This window comes from Diabrotica undecimpunctata, chromosome 2 (assembly GCF_040954645.1).
Source record: "Diabrotica undecimpunctata isolate CICGRU chromosome 2, icDiaUnde3, whole genome shotgun sequence".
NCBI lineage: Eukaryota > Metazoa > Arthropoda > Insecta > Coleoptera > Chrysomelidae > Diabrotica > Diabrotica undecimpunctata.
The window spans coordinates 131,870,462-131,894,155 of NC_092804.1; the positions used below are offsets into that span (position 1 = coordinate 131,870,462).

The 23,694-nt window shown below is 34.0% G+C and overlaps 1 protein-coding gene across 3 annotated transcripts in view; it reads right to left on the reverse strand.

Annotated features, from left to right (window-relative positions):
- Positions 1-21,921, reverse strand: part of LOC140434887 (aminoacylase-1-like) — a 78,603-nt gene extending 56,682 nt beyond the window's left edge. Inside the window, exons 1-2 of one of the 3 annotated variants that reach the window (XM_072523500.1) lie at positions 21,503-21,920; positions 15,924-16,093 (exon numbers count right to left, since the gene is read on the reverse strand). In XM_072523500.1, coding sequence (XP_072379601.1) covers positions 15,924-16,093; positions 21,503-21,608 — 276 coding nt within the window. In that variant the 5' untranslated portion in view covers positions 21,609-21,920. Of the gene's footprint in view, positions 1-15,923; positions 16,094-21,502 lie in introns of all 3 variants that reach the window. The other 2 variants (XM_072523498.1, XM_072523499.1) reach the window with 2 other exon arrangements.
- Positions 21,922-23,694: the final 1,773 nt, after the last annotated feature.

Here is a 23,694-nt window from a genome sequence, read left to right on the forward strand (position 1 = left end):
ACGAAAAATTGGATACGTCGGTCATATTCTGAGAGGAAAAAAATACGCACTCCCTCAACTAATCATCCAGGGAAAGATTGAAAGCAAGAGAGGAGTAGGTCGCAAGCAAATGTCGTGGCTACGGAACATAAAGAACTGGACAGGCATAAATAACACTGGCAATCTTTTGCATGCCGCAAAAGACAGACGTCTGGCTTTAAGATAATTCGCCAACGCACTATAGGTGCACGGCACTATAAGAAGAAGAAATTTTAGTTTAAAATTATTGTTTATTTATGAAAGACCTTATGTCATTGACAGATATTTACTGTTTGGAGATTAATTAACCTCTTGTTGTTTTATGTTATAATCAACTATTAAATAATAATAAAATAAAATAGTGTTCTTCAGTTTTTGTTAAAGTGATTCAACTCTTTTGAAATAATATCAGAGTGAAAGTGTCGTTGAAATAGAAGCAGATAGCAAGAAGCAAAAGAGAGGTGTTCGTTACCATGAAGAATATAAGGTTAATCGGATTAAGAAAGCTAGATGTCGTGGTGAAGAATATATACACTACAGAGGAAATGTTGTCGAACCACGCAAAACAGGATTACCAATCTAGTAAGTTACGTTTTATCGTAAGACGAAATAAGACGATAAATTAAAAGTCAATATTAAAACCTAGCTTGTAGATTGAGATGTTTCGAGAAGTTATGTGAAGAGGATCAAGTTGCAATTTTATGCAGAGGTGGAAACTTTTCAAATAAAAATGAACAAGACCTTTTTTATCAGTCCTTGATAGAAGCAGAGCCCGTACAGAAGAAGAGATCAAGATTAAAACAAAACACTTCCAAAGATGAAGGTGGAGATGTTTATTTTAATTCTGTTGAGCATAAAAGTTCTTTTAAATTATATACCTTGCTTTGTGAGAAAAGGGTCAACATCTGCAAAAAGGGTTTTTTGAGTCTGCACGGTATTGGTGAAAAGAGTAAGAAGAGTGCAAGATCTTGTGAAAGGTGAGTCTCCTAGAGATTTAAGAGGCCATCAGATGAATCGGAAGACCCTTCCACAAGATTATACGGGTGTTTTAAAAGAATACATTTAGTCATTCCCACTGAAAACAAGTAATTATTCTAAGGATATAAAATACTTAGATGCTAAGCTGGACATAAAAAATGTTCAATTTGTTCCAAGAGAAATATACCGAGTCGAACGTGAAGTATAGTTTTTACTATAAACTTTTCAAAGGACATTTCAAATATAGATTTGGAAGGCCCCAAATTGACACTTGTTGTGAATTTGAACTGCACAATACGAGAAAAAAAATCCTCAGTTGAATGAAACAGCCAAACAAGTTGCACTTGCGCAGATACTTGTGCATTAGAGGCGTAGCAAAAAGTTTTATTCATTCCTTCGACAGACGAAAGAATACTGTGCCAAACATGAAAATGCGATGCTTTGATTATATGGCAAACATATCGCTTCCTACGATTCGAGTACAGGAAATATATTACCTTAGATAACTGTCCGTCTATCCGTTTGGCATCTACAATAGTAATAATGACACTGCAACATTTTATTTACACCACCCTAAAATTGCTGGAAAGGGAAGTAATGAAGTTTGGTCTTTCTTAAAGAAGTATATTGACGAGAATGTTCCAGCTAATATAGATGAGTTGTATTTATACAGTGACAACTGTACAGGACAAAATAAAAATCACACGATTATTAGGTTTTTAATGCAACTTAAAGATATTAGAAGATTCAAAACAGTTGTCTATAGACTTCCAATAAGGGGTCACTCCTATTCGCCATGTGGCAGGGTCTTCAGCCTTGTAAAACGAAACCTAAGGGAACATGATAGATTCTACACTATCAAAAATATATCAGAAATAATACTTTCATCTACAAAACAGGGGAAGTTTACTATGGATCTAGTGGAAAATGCAGATGTTTTGAACTTTCAAAGTTGATGGCCCAAATTTTACAAGAAAAATATTGTTTCAGAATAAAGTAAAATTGAGAAAAGAAAGATTTAAAAAAGGAGTGGTTGTTGTATCTGATTTTATAGGTGGATTCCTTAAGAAAACCTTCAAATTATTATCTAACCCACTGTGTATTGCTGAGCCTTCTCCCCTTCCTCATTAGCAAGAAAAACTCATGAAGCAAAGATATCAATTCATCAAGAGACCATTAATGACTTGAAGAAACTTTTGCGGTACGTCGCTCAAGAACACGAATGGTTTTACAATGAGCTTGCCCAATGGCCTGCAGTTGCAAGCAAAAAATGAGCAAAAATTTACAAAATAGCAATTAATTTTAGCTAATTGTATTGTCTTAGAACTGTTTTAATAAAGTAATATTAATTATAAATAAACCCGGTGTAAATTCATTCATCAATCAAAACTTTCCCCGTAAAACAAGACTTTTGTTTATGAATGGCCTTTTGTCAACTATTTTCAATAATAAAAAAAATACGATAATAATATTAAAAGATGTAACTAACATGATTTATTTTCAGTTTTAAGGTCCTTAATATGTTTTGAAAAATCAGAAAATTATAAAATAGTTTTTCATAAAACTAAACAGTTTTTTGTTGTTTCCCAAAATTTACATTTTGTGACAAGAGGCCTTTCATAAATAAGCGATTCATTTACGCACCGTAAAAAAACAAAAATATTGTTTATTAGAAAGCATTAAATTGATTCAACTTTTTTCTTATATAGTATGGAGTACTTTCCTTTTATTTTTTGTTATTAAACTTTGACATAATATTTTATTCTAAGGCGGTACGAAGTCCGCCCGGTCAACTAGTCTATGTATATAATTATATAGAAATAGTTTTAGCGAATAGTAATTGGATAAAGGCAAAAAGTACTGATCCAATATTTAAAAATAATTGAAAAAACTATGAAGTAACTAAGGCTAGAACTTTATTTTGTAGCTTGTATTTAATGATGTATTTCAATTATTCTCTTTCCAGGAACTAATTCTAACTATCGATTTTTGTCCGGTTATTATCCTAAATGGTTGTAAAAAGCATTTATCCTGAGGAATCAAATGGGTTTTAAAATAGTATAACGTGTTCTTTTTCAAGGTGTACAATTTATCGATACGTCCTTGGATTCATTTCGTAAATTGTTAATGTTTTACAAGGTCTTAAAAGTTACAGCAAGCGTTTAACTAAATATATCTTCGACTAGTTTACAACAATCTCGTTTATTTAATCAAAATTAAACAAATTATTTTGTTTTGTTATTTAGTAATATAAAAAAATTCTTGGTTCTCGCCTTATTTTGAGGAAAAGAGACATCCATCACACAAAGTTTGTGAAAATTAGTTGATATAATTATAGTTCTAAATAATTACATATATACAAATAATAAATAGGATTTGTCCTATCCAACAACACGTACGTTAAAACGTAGCTTGAAAACCAGCCTTTTAGAAGCCCTGAAAAATCCGTCAAGGATTTACTCCACGTATACAATGCTCTCCAGATCTGTCCAGATTTGTCCCGCTATTGGCATAAGAAGAATTATAAATTTGTAGAATTGTAAGACATTCTTTTTGTGTAAAACAGAATGTTTGTGCATAGTTGCTTGGTACTCTTAGACACCCAGAGTTGCCACATCTCTATCATTGGGATCTGTATGATAGTGCCTGGACAATCAATAGTGCACACAGACATTCCAAAGATTTTAACTATTAAGCAGTATTTTCTAGTTCTAGGATTTTGTTTGTTTTTATTGTATTCCTCCCCCGTTTAATAAATTTTTTGTACTTTTTTTTGGACAGCTTTTTGAACCGTTAGTGTTTGAGATATTTCTAAATTATAGGAAAGATCTCTCATATTTGTATCCAGCACCCTATGTTTATACACTCCCTTTTTTAGAAAATGTTTCACGTTTGTCCTATTGTGTAGATATTATGTACAGAAAGAGATATGTTGGGAGGTATTTGCCTTGAAACACCACGCTGGCAAGGCGGGTTGGTGAGTTTTTAATTCAGCCGCTCATTGTGAGTACCGATGCTGTTTGAAGCCGCCCGCTCCGGGTCAGACGCTTCTAGGTTTGTGATCTTATACTACCCTTACAATCAAGGGTTGCCAGCTCCATCTTCGCCGTACCATAAGTATTCTTCGTCGCTTTGGATGCCGTTCTGGACTTCATCCGTGACCCTGAACAAGGAACCCTTAGCAGGTGCTAATATCTGTCTAGTTACATGCAAAGAATATTTTTTTAAGTAAAACACTGTATATATTGGAAAATTTTTATATTTTTAGCTACTCATTTAAAGTTGTTTTTAGTTGTTGTTAATTCACTCTCATAATGTTCAAGATTTTTAAGCATTGACTCATAATGTAATTAGGTAAGTCATTATACATAAAATAATATTAACGCTTTATTAAAAATTTCCGTAATGTCTTTCGTCTTTGTCTGATTATTTTTGTCGTGATGTCGTTTTGTAGTTTCTAGCTATTTTCATTCTACATTTTTGCTTAGAATGCTTTAGGGTATAAGAACTTTTTAATAATTTCTTTTAAAATTATTGAAGACAATCAAATTATAATTAAAAGAAAATTATAGTTCTGATTGTACACAAGTAGTTATCTTTTGACCAAATTAACGATAATGTTCGATGATTTATCGGTATATATTGTTTAAGACAATATTCACGAATTATTTTTCATAGTACATTTCTTTTCTACTCACAGAACCTATAACCATGAAATTAAGCGTCTTGCACTTGGAAATTGGATTTACGTTTGGACATTGGACCTTCATTAAATGAGAAAAAACAGTCAAAATGGGCGAAATAATAGAAGATATAAATATAAAGAAATACGAAAAAATAACTTACCTTTTGACAGGGGTCTCCCAACACAGAATATCGAACTTGACTACATACTATACATGTTGGCTCAGCGAAAAATGAATTTAGATAAAAAAATATTCCTTTTTACAGAAAGGATATTCAAAATGGGATACTGGATTATTGGTGTATGGTTCAAATTAAAAGAAAACGTTAGGGTAGTCCATAACGGCATATTTTCCTGCAAACTTTCAGAGATTCAAACAGACCGACGGCACTATATTCGCAAACAAAAAACTACGTAAAAAATCGTAATTACGATTGGTTGTGAAACCCTTTATTTATAGAGCTTTTTGGTAGTGCTTCCAGCGATGCTGACAGTATATTGCAGACAAGATCGTCAAACTACTGCTGTACAAATAGATTCAAATAATATATGCACTAAAAAATATTCGCATTCAAAGGAATATTACATTGCAGAACAAAAAAAAGTGTTTGCCTGAAATTTTGAACTAATTTAGAGTATTTCTTAGTTGCCGAATTAAAATCTGAAGAAATTTTTCTAAAAGCTGTAGTTTTTTTGCGAATTGTTATAAATAACAATATAAACGACATTAACTCTTTTCATCTCCTACCAATATCCACTCAAGCGCCACTCGTCTACGATACGTTATTAAGGTGGGTACACATATGCGAGCCGAACGTTATACGTATCGTACGCGTACAGATCCTTGAAAAATATTCTACATCGTACTGATCGCATACTTATCTCGATCCATGGAAAGCGACAAACCAACAAGGAACACACATGTGCGAAATGATTCATTTTATTTATAATTTGGGTACTGATTTATGTTTCTGTTTTTGCTTGTTTAACAAAAATAAAAATATGTACAATAACCAGTTTACTGTTTTCTCACGTCTCTCTAGGAAGGAACACGTCATTCACACAATGTCGATTTGATGAGACAATAAAAATGTTCGCTGCGTCTAGTAAGCGCCGTCCAAACTGAAAGACGAGCTTCCTTTGAAGTCGTGGAATAAACCGCAACAATTTGGTTCGCGACGAGTCACGATGAAACAGTACGCAAGCGGTTTTTTCTGCCGTACACATTAACGAATATAGCGTTCGCATACCGTATGCATACCGTTTGGCTCGTATATGTGTACCGACCTTTATAGTTTCCACCTTTATCAGCTTTGTCGTACAAAAATATCAAAGCAGCTGTATACCATGGGCCGCAAATTCGACCGCTTAAAGGCGGGTACACATATGCGAGCAGAACTGTTCGCGAACCGTTTGTGAACGCTATATTCGTTAAGGCGGGTACACATATGCGAGCAGAACTGTTCGCGAACCGTTTGTGAACGCTATATTCGTTAATTTGTACGACGGGACGAACCGCTTGCGAGCTGTTCGTTCGTTGCTCGTCAGGAACCACAGCATGTCGGTTTTTGGGACGAACACAAAGAATGTTCGCAGAACTATAAATTGTGTCTATAAATTGTTTCTGCTAAGTGTGCGATGATATCATTCGGTTAAACAAAATTGCTGAACGAGCGCGGCTTATCTAAGTAACGAGAGAAATTAATAACAGATAATGTAAACAAAATACCGAAATGTTTAGAATAACGAAGTAAATTAATTCTTGGTTTGTTATTAGATAGTTAGGGTATTGGATAGCCTGAACATAAACATATTTTCGACGAACTCTTCGCGAACAGCTCACGAGCAGTTCGCAAACAGTTCTGCTCGCATATGTGTACCCGCCTTTAATTTGTACGACGGGACGAACCGCTTGCGAGCTGTTCGTTCGTTGCTCGTCAGGAACCACAGCATGTCGGTTTTCGGGACGAACACAAAGAATGTTCGCAGAACTATAAATTGTGTCTATAAATTGTTTCTGCTAAGTGTGCGATGAGATCATTCGGTTAAACAAAATTGCTGAACGAGCGCGGCTTATCTAAAGTAACGAGAGAAATTAATAACAGATAATGTAAACAAAATACCGAAATGTTTAGAATAACGAAGTAAATTAATTCTTGGTTTGTTATTAGATAGTTAGGGTATTGGATAACCTGAACATAAACATATTTTCAACGAACTCTTCGCGAACAGCTCACGAGCAGTTCGCAAACAGTTCGGCTCGCATATGTGTACCCACCTTAAAGGCGGGTACACATTTGCGAGCAGAACTGTTCGCGAACCGTTTGTGAACGCTATATTCGTTAATGTGTACGGCAGAAAAAACCGCTTGCGTACTGTTTCATCGTGACTCGTCGCGAACCAAATTGTTGCGGTTTATTTCACGACTTCAAAGGAAGCTCGGCTTTCAGTTTGGACGGCGCTTACTAGACGCAGCGAACATTTTTATTGTGTCATCAAATCGACATTGTGTGAATGACGTGTTCCTTCCTAGAGAGCCGTGAGAAAACAGTAAACTGATTATTGTCATGGACGTATAAATAAAGATAAAATCTTTATTTATACGTCGATGATTACTGTACATAATTTTATTTTTGTTAAACAAGCAAAAACACGAACATAAATCAGTACCCAAATTATAAATAAAATGAATCATTTCGCACATGTGTGTTCGTTGTTGGTTTGTCGCTTTCCATGGATCGAGATAAGTATGCGATTAGTACGATGTAGAATATTTTTCAAGGATCTGTACGCGTACTGTACGTATACCGTTCGGCTCGCATATGTGTACCCACCTTAAGGCGGGTACACATATGCGAGCAGAACTCTTCGCGAACCGTTTGTGAACGCTATATTCGTTAATTTGTACGACTGGACGAACCGCTTGCGAGCTGTTCGTTCGTTGCTCGTCAGGAACCACAGCCTGTCGGTTTTTGGGACGAACACAAAGAATGTTCGCAGAACTATAAATTGTGTCTATAAATTGTTTCTGCTAAGTATGCGATGAGATCATTCGGTTAAACAAAATTGCTGAACGAGCGCGGCTTATTCAAAAGTAACGAGAGAAATTAATAACAGATAATCTAAACAAAATACCGAAATGTTTAGAATAACGAATTAAATTAATTCTCGGTTTGTTATTAGATACTTAGGGTATTGGATAGTCTGAACATAAACATATTTCCAACGAACTCTTCGCGAACAGCTCACGAGCAGTTCGTAAATAGTTCGGCTCGCATATGTGTACCCACCTTTATACGTGACAAAGAATTTGTAATAAAAATTAATGCAATTTTAAAATCTACGTGGTTTTAAAGATTTTACACAAAATGTCCTCGGTAACTAAAAGCCGACATTTATGAGATTCTGTAATATAATTCTGTAAAGTAAGTTGATGAAACGGTCTATAAAAATGGTATCTTGGAAACTATCGCCGGATCGACAAATGAAAAACTGGCGAAATTTATGACCAAATAGGAAATGAAAACCCACCCGAATTGAAAAACGTTGACAAAGTTCAAATGGAAGCATTTTTTGCCAGCTGATTGGCAAGCCAGTTTTTAAGGCAAATAACGAAGAAATAAAGTGCTTATTTACTAGAGATGGAACGGGCAGATACATTTTTCGGTCCATGATGAGTTCTTAAGAGATTTGCAGACAGAAACATAAAACTGTAGATCCATTAGCACCAATTCAGGAGCTTTTCGAATCTTACTCAAGACGGTCAAACTAAGTTTTCTATTGGTGAATACTCGTATGTGCATAGTAGATATCGGACAAAAAACACCGAAAATATGGGCTTAAAATTATAATACTAACATATGCAAGAAACAATTTTGTTTAAAATGCTAATTTATATACTAGTCCATTTGCCCGTCGCCGTGCGACGGGGGATCCAATCAATTGTCATCTACAGTCAAAGTCTACAATTAATTTTTTCTGATTTCCTCCTATTTTATCGTATCTTCCTTCAATTTTTTCTGACTCTCCAATTTTTCTGACTCCCTCCAATTTTTTCTGAGTCCCTTCAATTTTATCGTGCCTCCCTCTAATTTTTCCAGACTAGTTTTATTTTTTCTAGTAAGCGGGAGTAAAATCCTCATATCCTTTCTCAATAATTTTTCAATTCGGGAGTTAAACCAATCACAGGAGTAAACCCATTCACGAAGGTAAACCCATTCACGGAAGTAAACCTATTCATGGGAGTAAACCCATTCACGGGAGTAAAACCAAGCACAGGAGCAAGTTCGTTGTACTTTAAAATAAACATGGAAAATTTAGGAATATTTAATTAATTAATTTTGCATACAATTTTACAAAACATTTTTAAAAACTATATTTTTAGTAAAAACTATGGCTTCCGTGAAATAATTTTCCTTGCGACGGTGTATCCACAACTTTGATACTTACATTTGAATTTTCTTTGAAAGTTTTAGGATCAACAAACTTTTAAAAGAATTAAAAATTAAATTTTTTAACATAATAAAATTCTTGCATCTAAATCAAGTGTATATAAAGTAACATAAAGCTATAAACTATTTTTAAGTAGCAAAATTTCCGAGTAAGGATATTTGAATCATATCTCAATACTCAATACTTCCGTGCTTGGCGGAAGAAGGCGAGGGACGACTGGAGAGAAATTCTTGAGGCTAGGACCCACGCAGAGCTGTAAAGCCAGAATGATGATGTTGAATCATCACTTTGTAAAATGAATACATAAATCAACCGTATCGTTTCGAGAACAAAATATGATTGATTCAGTAGGTTGAAATGTTAGTTGGTAGTTCAGATTTCTTTCCTAGGTGGCGCTAGGTGATTTCCAATTCACATTGAATCGGTGAATAGCTGGAAAACCCTACCCAGTATTAATCCAGTCAGAGATTTTATCTCTAAAAACGAGACGAACAAGCTGAATTTTGCTGAGAACGCAAATTTTGGGACCCGAAAAAGATGCAAAAAGGTTTGCCACTCCTAGCCTAGGGCTTCCCCCTAAAACCATAACTTGTATGGGGGGACAAACGGAAAATATCGCTTTAACAAAAATCTATACGTCGTAGAAAAAAAAATGTCTAAAACAAGAAATGTAACTGAGATAATTTTGAACAAAAATGTTTATTAGACTTTTTCTGTAGAATGAACCGTTCTCTCAGAAACAACGCTTGAAGCGACCGGAGATTTTGAACGTGCTACGCGCACGAAATCAATTTAAAAAAAAATGTGTCAACTAGACGGTAAAACTTCGATATCGTTTGATCAGGATGTCCTATTGACAAAAATCAAAATGCGTTTTCAAGGTGAAGAGTGCAGCATTCGTATACAATTTTTGCATTTTGTCGATTACTTATACGAATAAATAAACGATTACTTATACGATTTTTGCTATTTTATACGATTATCATGAGATCAATAAAATTTATCACGTCCATTGACCGGTCACTGTGTAATTTCTATGGCTAATTGTTAGAGCCTAATCTTCAAAACTTATAACATGAAATTTCGATTTTGAGTTTTGGCAACAAATATGACGCATTTTAAATATGCCTGAAAACGGTGAATTTAAACTTTCACCTTTTAAACGATCTCATGTCAAGGGAAATGCTCACTTTTATTGGGTGGAATTTGTAGCTAAAGTTATGTAGTTTCGAAAAAATTCATCAAATGAAAATCGATATTTTCTGTCAGTGAGTTTTAGTGGGAAGCCCGGGGTAGGAGTGGCAAATTTTTTAATCGATTTGGGGTCCCAAAATTGACAAATCTCAGCAAAATTCAGTTTATTCATATAATTTTTAGGGGTTGAGAGGTTTTCATCCCTGGCGACTGGAGTATATGTATTACAGCTTTCCTTAGCAGTTATAGTAATATGATAGCAGACAACTATTAACTTCCATAGAATTTGTAACAGACTGATTAGCTTGATGAGTCATTTACTTAAAATATTTCTTCGCATACTCCACACAAGAATGTTCAGAAAACTAGAAGAGCTGAGCGGCGAGACACAATTTGGTTTCAAGAAGGGACTCGGGACGCGCGAAGCATCATTCTGCTTGAATACCCTGGTACAAAACTGTATGGACCAACGAAAAGATATAGTCATCACATTCCTCGACTACGAAAAAGCTTTTGACACCGTAAAACACGATGAAATAATAAAAATGCTACACAATGCTGATATTGATGAGAAAGATATAAGAGTTATCCAGAATCTCTATTGGAATCAAAAGGCACGTGTGAGGCTGAACAAATCAACAAACACAGAGGAATTCGAAATTTTACGAGGGGTGCGACAGGGGTGTATTTTGTCTCCTATGCTGTTCAACCTCTATGTGGAGAATGTTTTTGCAGAGGCACTTGAAGGCACTGATTGTGGTATAAAGGTCAACGGGTACCCGATAAATAACATTCGTTACGCTGACGACACCGCAATAATCACAGATAACGAACATGATATGCAGTTGATACTAAATAAAATAAACACCACAGGAAAAACATATGGCCTGAAGATAAATGCTGGAAAAACAAAATGCATGACAATAAGAAAGGGCGCATTTTTCAGAGTACAACTGCACGTAGATAGAATCGAGCAAGTGAAAACATTCAAATACTTGGGAATGATGGTGAATGACCAATGGGATCCTCAACAAGAAATAAAATGCCGTACCGAACAAGCAAGACAAGCTTTTCTTAAATTTAAACCGCTACTTTGTAACCGCAATCTTTCCTTCAATCTCCGTTACAGAATGGTTAAGTGCTATGGATGGTCCATATTGTTATACGGCATGGAGACATGGACGTTGAAAATATCTTCCATTAACAAGTTGGAAGCCTTCGAAATGTGGACCTTGCGAAGAATGTTCCGCATACCATGGACAGATAGGGTGCGAAACGAGGAAGTCCTAAGAAGAGCAAATACTGAGAGAGAATTGCTCAGCTTGATCAAGGCACGAAAGATTGGATACCTGGGCCACATCCTGAGAGGGGAAAAATACGCAATCCCTCAACTAATTATCCAAGGAAAGATTGAGGGCAAGAGAGGAGTAGGTCGCAAACAAATGTCGTGGCTGCGAAATATAAAGAACTGGACAGGCGTAACTAACACTGGCGAACTTTTGCATGCCGCAAAAGACAGACGTCTGACCTTAAGATAATTCGCCAACGCACTATAGGTGCACGGCACCATAAGAAGAAGAATTTGTAAAGTTTTTGAAATCTGGGAGCCTAACATATGAGAAAACCGAAAAAAGTTACATAGTAACTTTAAAAGTGGTCACATTAGTATCATTCATGCACCACTCTATGGCTAGAGAAGAAAAAACAAAGAAACTTGAGATTATTAGCCTGTATAATGTAACCAAAGCCGGTGTTGATGCTTTGGATAATTTATACATTTATAGTTTGTCTAGAATAATACGACGGTGGATAATGACTATATAGCTTATCTGTTATCCTCTTGCGCATTATTATTTTGTTTAGATTATTGGTAATGAAAGTATCCGACAGGGCAGAATGGAAGAACATTGTTAAGCAGGCCAAGACTCACAAAGAGTTGTAGCGTCATTAGAAGAAGAAGAAGATTATTGGTAATAATTGTTATAAATATGTTATAAATAAAAAATTATATGGCATATAATAACAGAAGCATTGGTAATATAAAAATCATCAACAATTTTTAAAGAAATGTAAGAGGATTAATTAGAAGAAAAATAAATAATTAGTAAAATGACGAATGGACAACGACTCCGAATTAAACAATGCTCAAAAAATTTCTTTGGGAGTATTTAAATACATCAAACATAAAATGGGCGCTAATAGACTAGTTTTTACGTTTTAAAATCTGATCGTACCTAAATTCTAAAGAAATTTAAATTAAGAGTATAAAAATAAAATTTCGAAGGTGATTTGGTGCCAGCGTGTATTTGTGTTTCAATAACAAACCTGAATTTCGTTATATGTTTATTAAAAGAAGATTGATTTACCATTGACACGATTCTGATACAAATTTTCGATTCGTTTATTATGAAATTAGGTTTAATTTATTTTAAGATTTTTGATATAAAGGATACTTTATTACTGTGTGTAAATATTAACGGAAAACAATTGGCCAAGAATAAGATAATTTAATCAAAATATATGGATATAGAATGTCTTTTAACATGCTATTTAGTTTGTGTTTATAAACTCCTTCTAAACTGTGCCTATTTTGTGCGTTGGTACATGTAGTACTATGTGCAACATCGCATGTATCAAGAGAAAAGATAGGCATCAATATTTGTAATTAGTGTGCGTTATGTAGCAAAGTAGGTACATGATATTTCTTATACTCTCCAATAAAATCCAATATCTTCTGAACTTACTACTCAATACAATTAATTGCAACGATATTCTACATAATCTAAATATTCATAAATTAAAAAAATAATAAAATAAAATTAAACAAAAATTTTCATTCTAATAGATCAGCGTTTTTAGTCTAAACGAATAAGCGACCTCTTTTTATGGAAAACAATTCTGACGGTACCGTATGTACCTCTATGTTGATTATGTTATCATTATAAAATTCATGACAGGCGCGTCCGCCAAAAACCAATAACCAGCAATTTTTTGCCTCCTAGACAAAAAGAATGCGCTTACAATAAGCCAAACAACACGCAATCGCAAAGCGCTGAAAAATAGCTTCTGTACCAGTTGCTTTGATGATTCCTGGTAGAATGAAATACGTATAAGCGAATATACAGAGGCACTATACGTGAAATGAAATCTTAACTGTCTTTTCTTTTATTTCGTTTTACTCTTTATGAGTACAAGAAACCAGTTCACCAAGGATTTTTGCTTTTTGCTTAGATGAGGAGATATGTTGTGGAATGCAACTTTTAGATTCCCATGTCTTTCTTTCCGTGGCTGGTCTCAACTTGTGTGGAGGAGGAGCTTTGAATTGAGTAGGGGTCCTTCAGTACTTTGCGTAAGACAGACTAGGCGGAGAAGTCCTCAACCCCGACACGGCGCGTCCCAATGGCTGATAGGGAAAGTTCCTGCAGATATGCAGGACAGGTACGAATAAGGCATAGCCAAATAAGTACCCGCGGATCAACTGAGGACATGGCATTAGGCAGGAGTAATGTCATTACTGGATTAAGGCTGTGGGAAAGTAAAAAAATCCTGTAGGCTTAATTCTAGATACTCACAGGCGCCACTCGCATTACGAGTCAAACGGCTGTGACACTGCGATGGGGAAGGCAACGGGAAACCTCCCCATAAATAGTCCCTAGTTCATTCATCATGGTTAATGTAAACCCATTTGGAGAAGGTACTGATCATGGACTTCGGATACCAAGATCCGGCAGGAGAGGAAAACACGAAAATGTAAGGCTTCACAGGTCGTCAACCCACAAAATCCTTACCAATATTTAAACACTAATAGAGAAAAAGTTTGCACGTGGAACGTTCAAAAAATCTGTACTTCGAATGTTCGAACTATGTTTGAAGGGGGAAAGATACACAACACCATTCAAGAAATGAAAAGACTAAATATCGACGTGATGGGAATCGGCGAGATGAGATGGCCAGGCTCGGGACAGTACTGTGTGGATGAGCATATAGTATATTATGCGGGAAACGATAAACCACATCACTGGAATGGTAAGCGGTGATTCTGAGCAAAAAGGTCGCTTGGGCTGTAATCAGCGTGCTACCTCTCTCTGATAAAGTTATTCTGATGAAGCTGCAAAGCAGACCCGTTAATACGAACATCATTCAAATTTACGCTCCAAAATCATCAAAAAAGCTAGAAGAAGATATCGAGGAGTTCTACGCACTTGTACAAACAGCACTAAAATATACCAAGAAGAACGGGCTTACCATCATCATGGGTGATTTTAATGCCACGGTTGGCAAAAGCAGAATAGAAGACATCGTCGGACAACACGGCTGGCGAGAAAAACGAAAGGGGAGACCGACTTATCCAATTTTGTCGGGGGAAGAAGATTTTACCATTGCTAACACCTGGTTTGGTAAGTCGTCTCCGGAGAGACGACTTTATACGTGGAAGTCACCTGCAGATACAGCCAACAAATCAGAAACCAGATAGACTTTATTCTCATTAACAAAAGACTCAAGAACAGCTTGACTTCGGCGAAGACTAAAGAACTCAAACTAAAGAAACTCATCAAAAGTAAACCTAAAAGAACCTGGATTATGTCACTCTGAAAGACCCCGCAGTTCATCCGAACGTAAGAGATGTAATGAGAGAAAAACTAGAAACCGCTAAACGACAAGAACAGAGTGTAGAACAAAAATGAAGTTTTATCAAACACGTCATACTAAATGCGGGAAAAGAACATCTGGGAAAGAAAACAAGAGTTAAAAAATAAAAAATGAATGACTGATGACATTGTGCAGATGATGGACCAAAGAAGATTAATGAAAAACAGGGACGCGAAGAAATACCAAGAAATCAACCAAACAATTAAAAAAGAAATACGAAGAGCCAAGGAGACATGGATGCAAGAAAAATGTAAACTAATTGAAGAGATCCAAGTGAAATACGATCATGTAAATATCCACCGAAAGATTCGAGAAGCCACTGGTCAATATAAGAGGAGAAACACACACCTCCTCATAAACAAAGACGGGAACCTGGCGACGACAGTTAAGGAGAAGTTGGTGACCTGGAAAATGTACATCGAAGAACTTTTCTGTGACTACCGAGGTAACCTTCCAGAAATAAATTGCATGACAGGGCCGTCAATACTAGAAAGCGAGGTGAAAGCAGCTTTAAAACAGTCTAAGAATGGTAAGGCCACAGGTCCGGTCGAAATACCCGTTGAACTTATTAAGGTGATGAGTGAAGTGAGCACAAAAGAGTTAACTGAAGTGTTTAACGCCATATAAGATTCAGGTAATATCCCAGAGGAATAGCTATTGTCAACATTTGTAACACTACCAAAAAAACGATCTGCGAAAACGTGCGAAGATTTTCGAACTATCAGCCTTATGAATCATGCACTTACGATTTTTCTTAAAATCATACATGCCAGAATTTACAAAAAATGCGAAGAAAATGTCGGTGTATTTCTTGTATTTGTAGGCATAGTGAATTATGTTGAAATACACCATGTGTAAAAGGTTTGTTCACACTACATCTATCAAATGTGTTTACCCACTCCTATACTTGACGTAAAAGAAAATTAACAGCTACATAAAATCTTACCTCGAATACAGGCACAACATCCATATGGCTGTTTAATAGAATGGTTGGTAAACTTGGTTCCTTTCCAAGCCATGTTATTATCACAATTGGTTTGCCAGCTACCACAGATATAACCTTTACAGGAAGACCCAAACTCTTTGCTTGTTTTTCCAAGAACTTAACACATGGTTCTGTAAAAATACAATATATAATTAACCTAATTGAAAAAATTATTAAATGAAAATGAGAAAAAAAATAAAAAATAAGAATGTTATAATCCACTTAAAAAATTCAAAAAAATCACCCAATTAACCGGTTTTAATTTTTTAAAAAGGAGTTTGAAAGATAATTTGCTCTTGTATACAAAAAATTCAGCGATTTAATTAAGAAAAGAATTTTCCATCATAAAAAGTTTGGATTATTTTGCTCACAAAACTAGATTGCATAATTAGTATGCAGAAAAAAATTGTTCGCATTTTTCTTTACGCCATTGTTTTGAACATTACTTAAATTTTCTGGTTTCTCCAAAGAAAATTTACAAAATGTTATTTTTACAAATTTTTTCTAGAATTACCATTTACACAAAATGAGCTGCAATTTTTTTTTTCATTAATTGCATAAGCAATTTTTGATACGAAATTTAATTGTGAACAATTTTATATTCATTTTTGCTACATCTGAGTCTCAACTACAACTATGTGTATATGTTATCATTCCAATTATCAGCTTAAGATTGATCTTCATCTTTTTATTTCATTTGTTTTACAGTATTTATCCTGATCTTTTATTGTTTCTTGAGTTAGAGCTCCCTGTCCATCTCAGTACATATAAATAGATTGTTCTGAAGAAGGCTTTAGTTGATAACATGCTGTGATGTCATTCTTGATAATGATGATGATGACAAAAGACACAGAAATGTACCAAATGTTTCGATTAAACATAAAAAAATAAAAATAATTGTAAAGTAGAAACATTGAGGTAGAGAACGAATAATTTTTGTGAACATAGAAGAATTAAATAAACATGATCAAATAAGACACTTAATAATTATTATAGATTAATAGATAATTTCTTGAAACAAATGTGGAAAGATATGATTACTAAACTCACCAATTCCACTGAACGACATTATACACAAAAAATTCTACATGATAAAAACTCAGTTCTTATAATAAATACAATAAAGCCCCAGGAATCGATGAAATCTGTTCGGAAATGTATAACAAGGTGGTGATCAACTTTTTGCAGCAATCCATTAACTAATTGTACTTATATGGCATAATGATTTGGTACCAGAAGAGTGGCTAAAGGGAATAATATGTCCGTTGCATCAAAAGGGTGGTTAACTGGAGTGTAAGAATTATAGAGGCATTACTCTGTTAGCATCTGCATATAAAATCTTCGTCAATGTATTGTTTGAAAGGCTTAAACATTTTACAAAGGTCGATATCAATGCAGATTTACTGCTGGAAAGTCAACTACACATCAAATTCAAGCACATAGGCAAATTCTAGAAAAGTCACTAGAATATAACATAGATACACACCATCTCTTCGTCGACTTCAAAGCAGCCTATGACAGTGTGAAAACAACTGCATTATATAATGCAATGATAGACATTAGAATTCCACTTAAGTTAGTTAAGTTGATGAAATAAAAAGATGCATAGCAATAGCAAACAGAACTGTTCACGGTCTCCAGAAACATTTAAAAAATAAAAATATAAAACATGCAGTAAAGCTCAATATATACAAGACCTTAATAAGACTGGTTTTGATATATGTGGCTGAAACGTGGACATCTCAAAATGATGAAAGATGAAAGATTTCTTGGTATTTTTGAGAGAAAAATTCTTAGAAAGATTTTTGGGGCCGTAAATGAAAATGGGCTATGGCGTCGAAGATACAACTTTGAACTTAGTATATCAGTTATACACCGATCCAGATATTGTGAAATTCATTAAAGTGCAGAGACTTAGATGGGCTGGACACATTGCTAGGATGTCAGATCAAGAATACACAAAGAGATTAACATTTTCAGAACCAGAGGGCACAAGAAGCAGAGGACGACCACGAAGGAGATGGATGTGGAAGAAGACCTACAGATTCTAAGAGTCAGGAGATAGAGGGAAGTTGCCAGGAATCGACAGGAGTGGCGACTTCTTTGTGAACAGGCCAAGATCCACAACGGATTGTCAAGCCACTTATGATTATGATACACAAAAAAATATGGTGAACTGTCAGTTTTAGACAATTCAGTCATGGCTTACTTAATATTTGTAAAAATTTAGAATATACCTATCTAATTAAGAATTAGCTTTGAAAAATGAAAATATCTCAAAAACTAATAGATTTAGACATAGGGAAAATGAAAGTAAGGTAATGGTCCTTCACAATAGTGACATAAAATACAGGGTGTTCTATTTAAAATTACTGAGAAAATAATGTTTTGACTCACCCTGTATTCAATATACAGAATATCATAGTAATGAGAAGTATAATATGAGCCTAGGATCAATTGTATAAAAAATCTGGACAAAACTCTAAATTTTAAAGAGGTGCCCAGCTTAACTGTGTTTAGTTAAACTGAGTCTTAGAATCAGTTTAAAGAGTTGGATCAGTAATCCGGATCTCGGGTCAGTTGTATCTTTACACCTTTAGTGATGGTACTAGGGTCTCAACATACTATATTATCAATGAACAAATATATATCAGAAGGTTACTGACTGTGGACCAGGGTATCATACCTTTAAGGGGTATTTATTGATACACAGAAGGTCATAAAATGTAATAAAATAATAAATAAATAATAAAATTAAAAATTGTTTGCACACAAAAATAGTTATTTAAAACTATTATTCTTCTGGGAAAGTTGATGTTTCAGAGAAATCAAGTATAATATATTCTGCAGAAATAACAGTGCTTAGAAATAACTGTCCTAAGTTTAAGACTAAGAAACAAATAAATTGTATAATGTTTAAAAAGCATACTAATAGTATAAAAACATTCCGTACTTTTTTAGTAGATAATAAATTTATATCAGTTATTTGTATTACTTAATTTTTATTTACATGAGATTTAATAATTTCAGATTATTTGAAACTGATTTAACAAATTTAACGATTTCAGTTTATTAAACAATATTTAAAATGGGTTTAAAAATATGTTTTTAAACCCCATCCGATTATTAATATTAATAACTTTATACAGATTAATTAATAAGAACATACAACATTTTGAAATATATCCAAATTTAGCCATGCGACTCATATTTCATCTAAGAAGAAAAGTCACTAATCCCAGATACTTAGGTATCAAAAGGATTGAACTCTAGTGGGACTCTTTCGGAGTCCCTCAGAATATCTCCAAAAAATATGCATTTGAGTACTGACAGTAGTATCGTGTTCTGCATAGTCTTATGGATATGTTCATTAAGACCCAGCTGTTTCATGTTCTCCAGAAGGGTCTTCAAATGACTCTAGTAGTAGAAAAAATAATAAATAATAAATAAATAAATACATGAATAGATATCGTCTGGTTCTTCTTCTCCCTGTTCGCCACTGCTTCCTTTTTGTATTTCTAGATCTCTGTACTTGGCAACCTTTTTGTTGTAGTTATCATGCTGACATTAAAATATATTGTTGTTACCAATATTATTACTTGTACAGACCATCTTAATTCAAAATATGAGAAACCAAACAACCTTTATTGTTCAATGCTACTGAAGTTATTTTAATCAGATGCAGTTTGAACTGCGCTGCAGACTCAACCCCTTAACTCAGATCATAGTCAATTCAGATCATAAGGGACACAAGTCCTAATTATTTTTTAGATCCAAGCTTTTCTGGTCACTGGTAACTGGTAAAGATCCAGATCTTTGATCTGGTTCATTTGTGAATGACCTATCACGACTCTCTTCTGGGGTCTGGGCCATGAGGGGTAGAGAACAATAAAGTCTATGCTAAGCTAATACAAATGGGGCTCAATCAAAAGTTTTTTGTGCTATAAGCCACTGCTGGGTATTTTGATGCTTTTCAGAAACAACTTAGGAAATATCTAGTTAACTCATCATCTTAAACAGGCAAAGGTTTGCTTTAAGCACAAACTTAAAGAGAAATATTCACAGGGCATGCCTACAGAAAAAAGCACCTGGGACTAAAAAACACATATTTTTTTCAAACGAACTTGAAGAAAATGATTTCTTCTAAATCTTAGGATACCACTTTTGGAGGTATAGAAGCTTCTTTACAATACAAGAATCAAGCCACACAATATACAAAGCATCCAGGAATAAAATCAGAAGCAATGAGTTTCAATGATAGTAAGACTATTTTATAAAAAAAATTTAAATACATAAGTACATAAAATTTTAAATCCAGAAATTCCAGGACAAGTACTAACTAACATTGTACATGAATAAAAAAGAAACTGCGCTTAGAATTATTAAGAAGTAGACAGAAAGACACCAACAATGATTTCATATGTAAACCCTCAATAATATTATCATATTTATATCCTGAAATTCTGCAATAATATTGTAATAAATATAAGAGTGAAGCAGGAAACTCTTTAAATTATTTTATGTGTTCAGTTAGTAGTTTCTTTTAATTATTTCCTTAAAATTATATCAATATGCTTAATTAATAATAAGAACAGGAGATAAAACTGAAATTTATAGTACTTTAGTAGGTCCTTTAAGTATTTCAGATGGTTATTACTGGCCAACCTCAGAAGTTCCAGAACATCCAGACTGGAAAGACAAAAAGAATCTGTGGTGAAGTGCACTGACTGAAATAGTGCAGCCATCTAATGAATGGTAGAAAAGAGACTATCAAAAAGAATCTAATAATTGAGAACTCCCTGGAACAAAAAATACATAGTGGCTGGGATTCTAGAAGAATTATTTAGATGTAGTAGATGTGCTAAATAAAAATCATAAATAGAAGTTCTAAATCCAGAAAGAGAAAACAAAGGTGAGTTCAGTACAACTTAACAGTACATCAATTATCATTTCACAGTACCTGAAATAAATCAATGCACCTTATAAAGAACAGAGAATGAGAAAAAAAATTTGGAAAATAAATGCAAAATGAACAATAATGAAAGAGGAATTTATAGTACTTTTCTATCAAAATCGCAAAAACTAAGAAAATTATGTGGTCATGATCAATATAACTAAAGAACCCAAGCACACCAAATAAAAAAAAATTCAAGACCTACAGATTGAAATAAATAGATACATATATATCGTGTTAACTATATTCTAAAACCCACTTTGATATAGTTATTTGATGTCTCTTATTTAGCATTTTAAATGGTTTCTAAGAAATCTATAACTTACCACACGTTTCTCGAACTATTTCCTGATAGAGAAGCTTAAAATAACTTTGTATAACACACAGGAATCAAAGAAATTTCCTTAATATATCGAACAAACTCCACACCCACGAAGTGAAGCCAAGCCAAGGAAATTTTCAAACAACTGACATCTGAACACACTGCATTTCCCTATTTTTACTACGAAATCAGTTACCACGACCCAAATATTATGTATATAGAAATATATCTAAAATATTTAGAAAGAACTTGTTTAAAACTTACCATAATCAACATCAGGATGAACAGACGGAATTTGAAGATATTCACGAAAATTGTTGACAGCTTGCTGATCTAACGCTTGCTTTTGATCAGCTGTTATTGTAGACATCTTTTGAGTTTTTGCTGAAATTCTATGGAATAAATGAATAAAAACCACAAGTTGCGTATACGAAAATGAACTTGACAATTTGTTATATCCCCACTTCGTATTTATATGTTTTTATTGGGGCTTATCAAGGAAATAAGTGATTACTTAATCTAAAACTAGACCATTATTCTATCGTGTTTCACCACTATGTTGTCATTTTAATAAACAGGTAACTAAAACAAAAAGAAAACATGTTTCTCTTAGATATTTCTTGCGGCTTTCGATGTATTACTCGGAATTGATTAGTAATGTTTTTGGACTGAGCGTTATCGGGTATTAACAGTTTGTATCTGTAGCTGCGGTTTGCAATATTCGCCATGGAAACTACACATTTTACTGCATTATTTTGAATTTGGCGCGCTCATTTAAACACCAATCAGCTGATCAAACCCCTTTTTAACGTCAGTTGCATCATCATTTGCATGTATTTTTTTTATTTTCTTTTCATTGCGCAATTGAAAACTCCGACCGGCTTACATGAATATTTTTGTTTTTGAATAATTAAATGTTCCTGCACTTTCTGGAACAAAAAGAGAGAAAATATAAAAAAGGAAAATCACGAAATTAAACTAAACATTGAATACAGAAGAAACAAAATTTCTGTATCTATTAAAAAATGCCAATACCTATATAAGAAACAAATTAAAAATAAAATCGATATAACAGAATATAAATTAAGTAAATCACGTAAGTTAAAATAAGGAAAAGTAATACAAAAACACCAATAGAAACATGAAATATAGACAGTGGCGTAGCATGGACTAATCGTGGGCGAAGTTGTACTTTTAACTCTCAAAGTTTCAACTCACTTTTACTTCAGTGCCTGTTCCCAAAATCTAACCAATAGATCAAACTTTAATATAAAATCAAACCTATGACCTGCCTATGACCTATTCATGATAGTGAAAGAAATATAAGTGTGCGGAAGGAGAATATTGAAAAACATATCAATTTGAAAAAAGTGTTTATTTTGTAATTTGCGTTAGGTACCTAAAATTTTACAAAAATAATGTTCTTCGGCTCTTTACTTTGCTAAAATTATCTAATCAGGATGTTTACTTTACGTTAGAAATCGTAAGTAATGCTTCATATTGTTTTTTTTTTATTTACAAAAAAGCCGCTTCAACCTAATAAAGTTATTAGCGGAAGGGTAACAGTTAATTACACTTTGCTTAGTAAATAAAAGTCTTTTATAAACAAAAGTTCCAATCAACATTTATACTGCTACCCAAAAAAGCCAATGCAAAGGAGTGCAATGAACATCGCACCATAGCCTTAATGAGTCATGTCTTGAAATTGTTTTTAAAAGTAATTCACAATAGAATACATAGGAAATTAGATGAAGGCATAAGTAATACACAAATGGGATTTAGAAGACGACTGGCACTGTTTGCAGTAAGTGTTCTTTCGCAGAGATGCTTAGATATAAATCAGGAAGTATATGCCTGTTTCATTGATTTTGAAAAGGCATTTGACAGAGTGCAGCATAATCGGCTTAAAGAAATTTTATTAAATAAAAACATAGACAGTAGAGACATTAGAATCACATGTAACCTCTATTGGAACCAAACAGCAAAAGTGAAAGTTGAAAATGAACTCACCGAGGATATCCAGATTCGCCGTGGGGTCCGCCAAGGGTGTATTTTATCACCCTTGTTATTCAATTTATACAGTGAAGTTATCTCAGAATTAGCGCTTGCCGAGGTCAGTGAGGGCCTTATAATAAACGGTGAGCCACTTAATAACATAAGATATGCTGACGACACCGACCTTCTGGCAGGAACACTAGAAGAACTGCAACACCTTGCTGAACAACTAAATATATGTTGCAACGATTATGGACTAAAAATAAATTTGAAGAAAACCAAGTTCATGGTATTTACAAAAGCATAAAACATCAAAGTTAAGCTAGTACTAGATAATACAGAAATTGAACAAATATCTTTGTACAAATACCTTGGAGCATGGATCACAGAGGATACTGATCAGACAAAAGAAATAAGATGCCGCATTGAAATTGCACGGTCAATTTTTAATAGAATGAGAA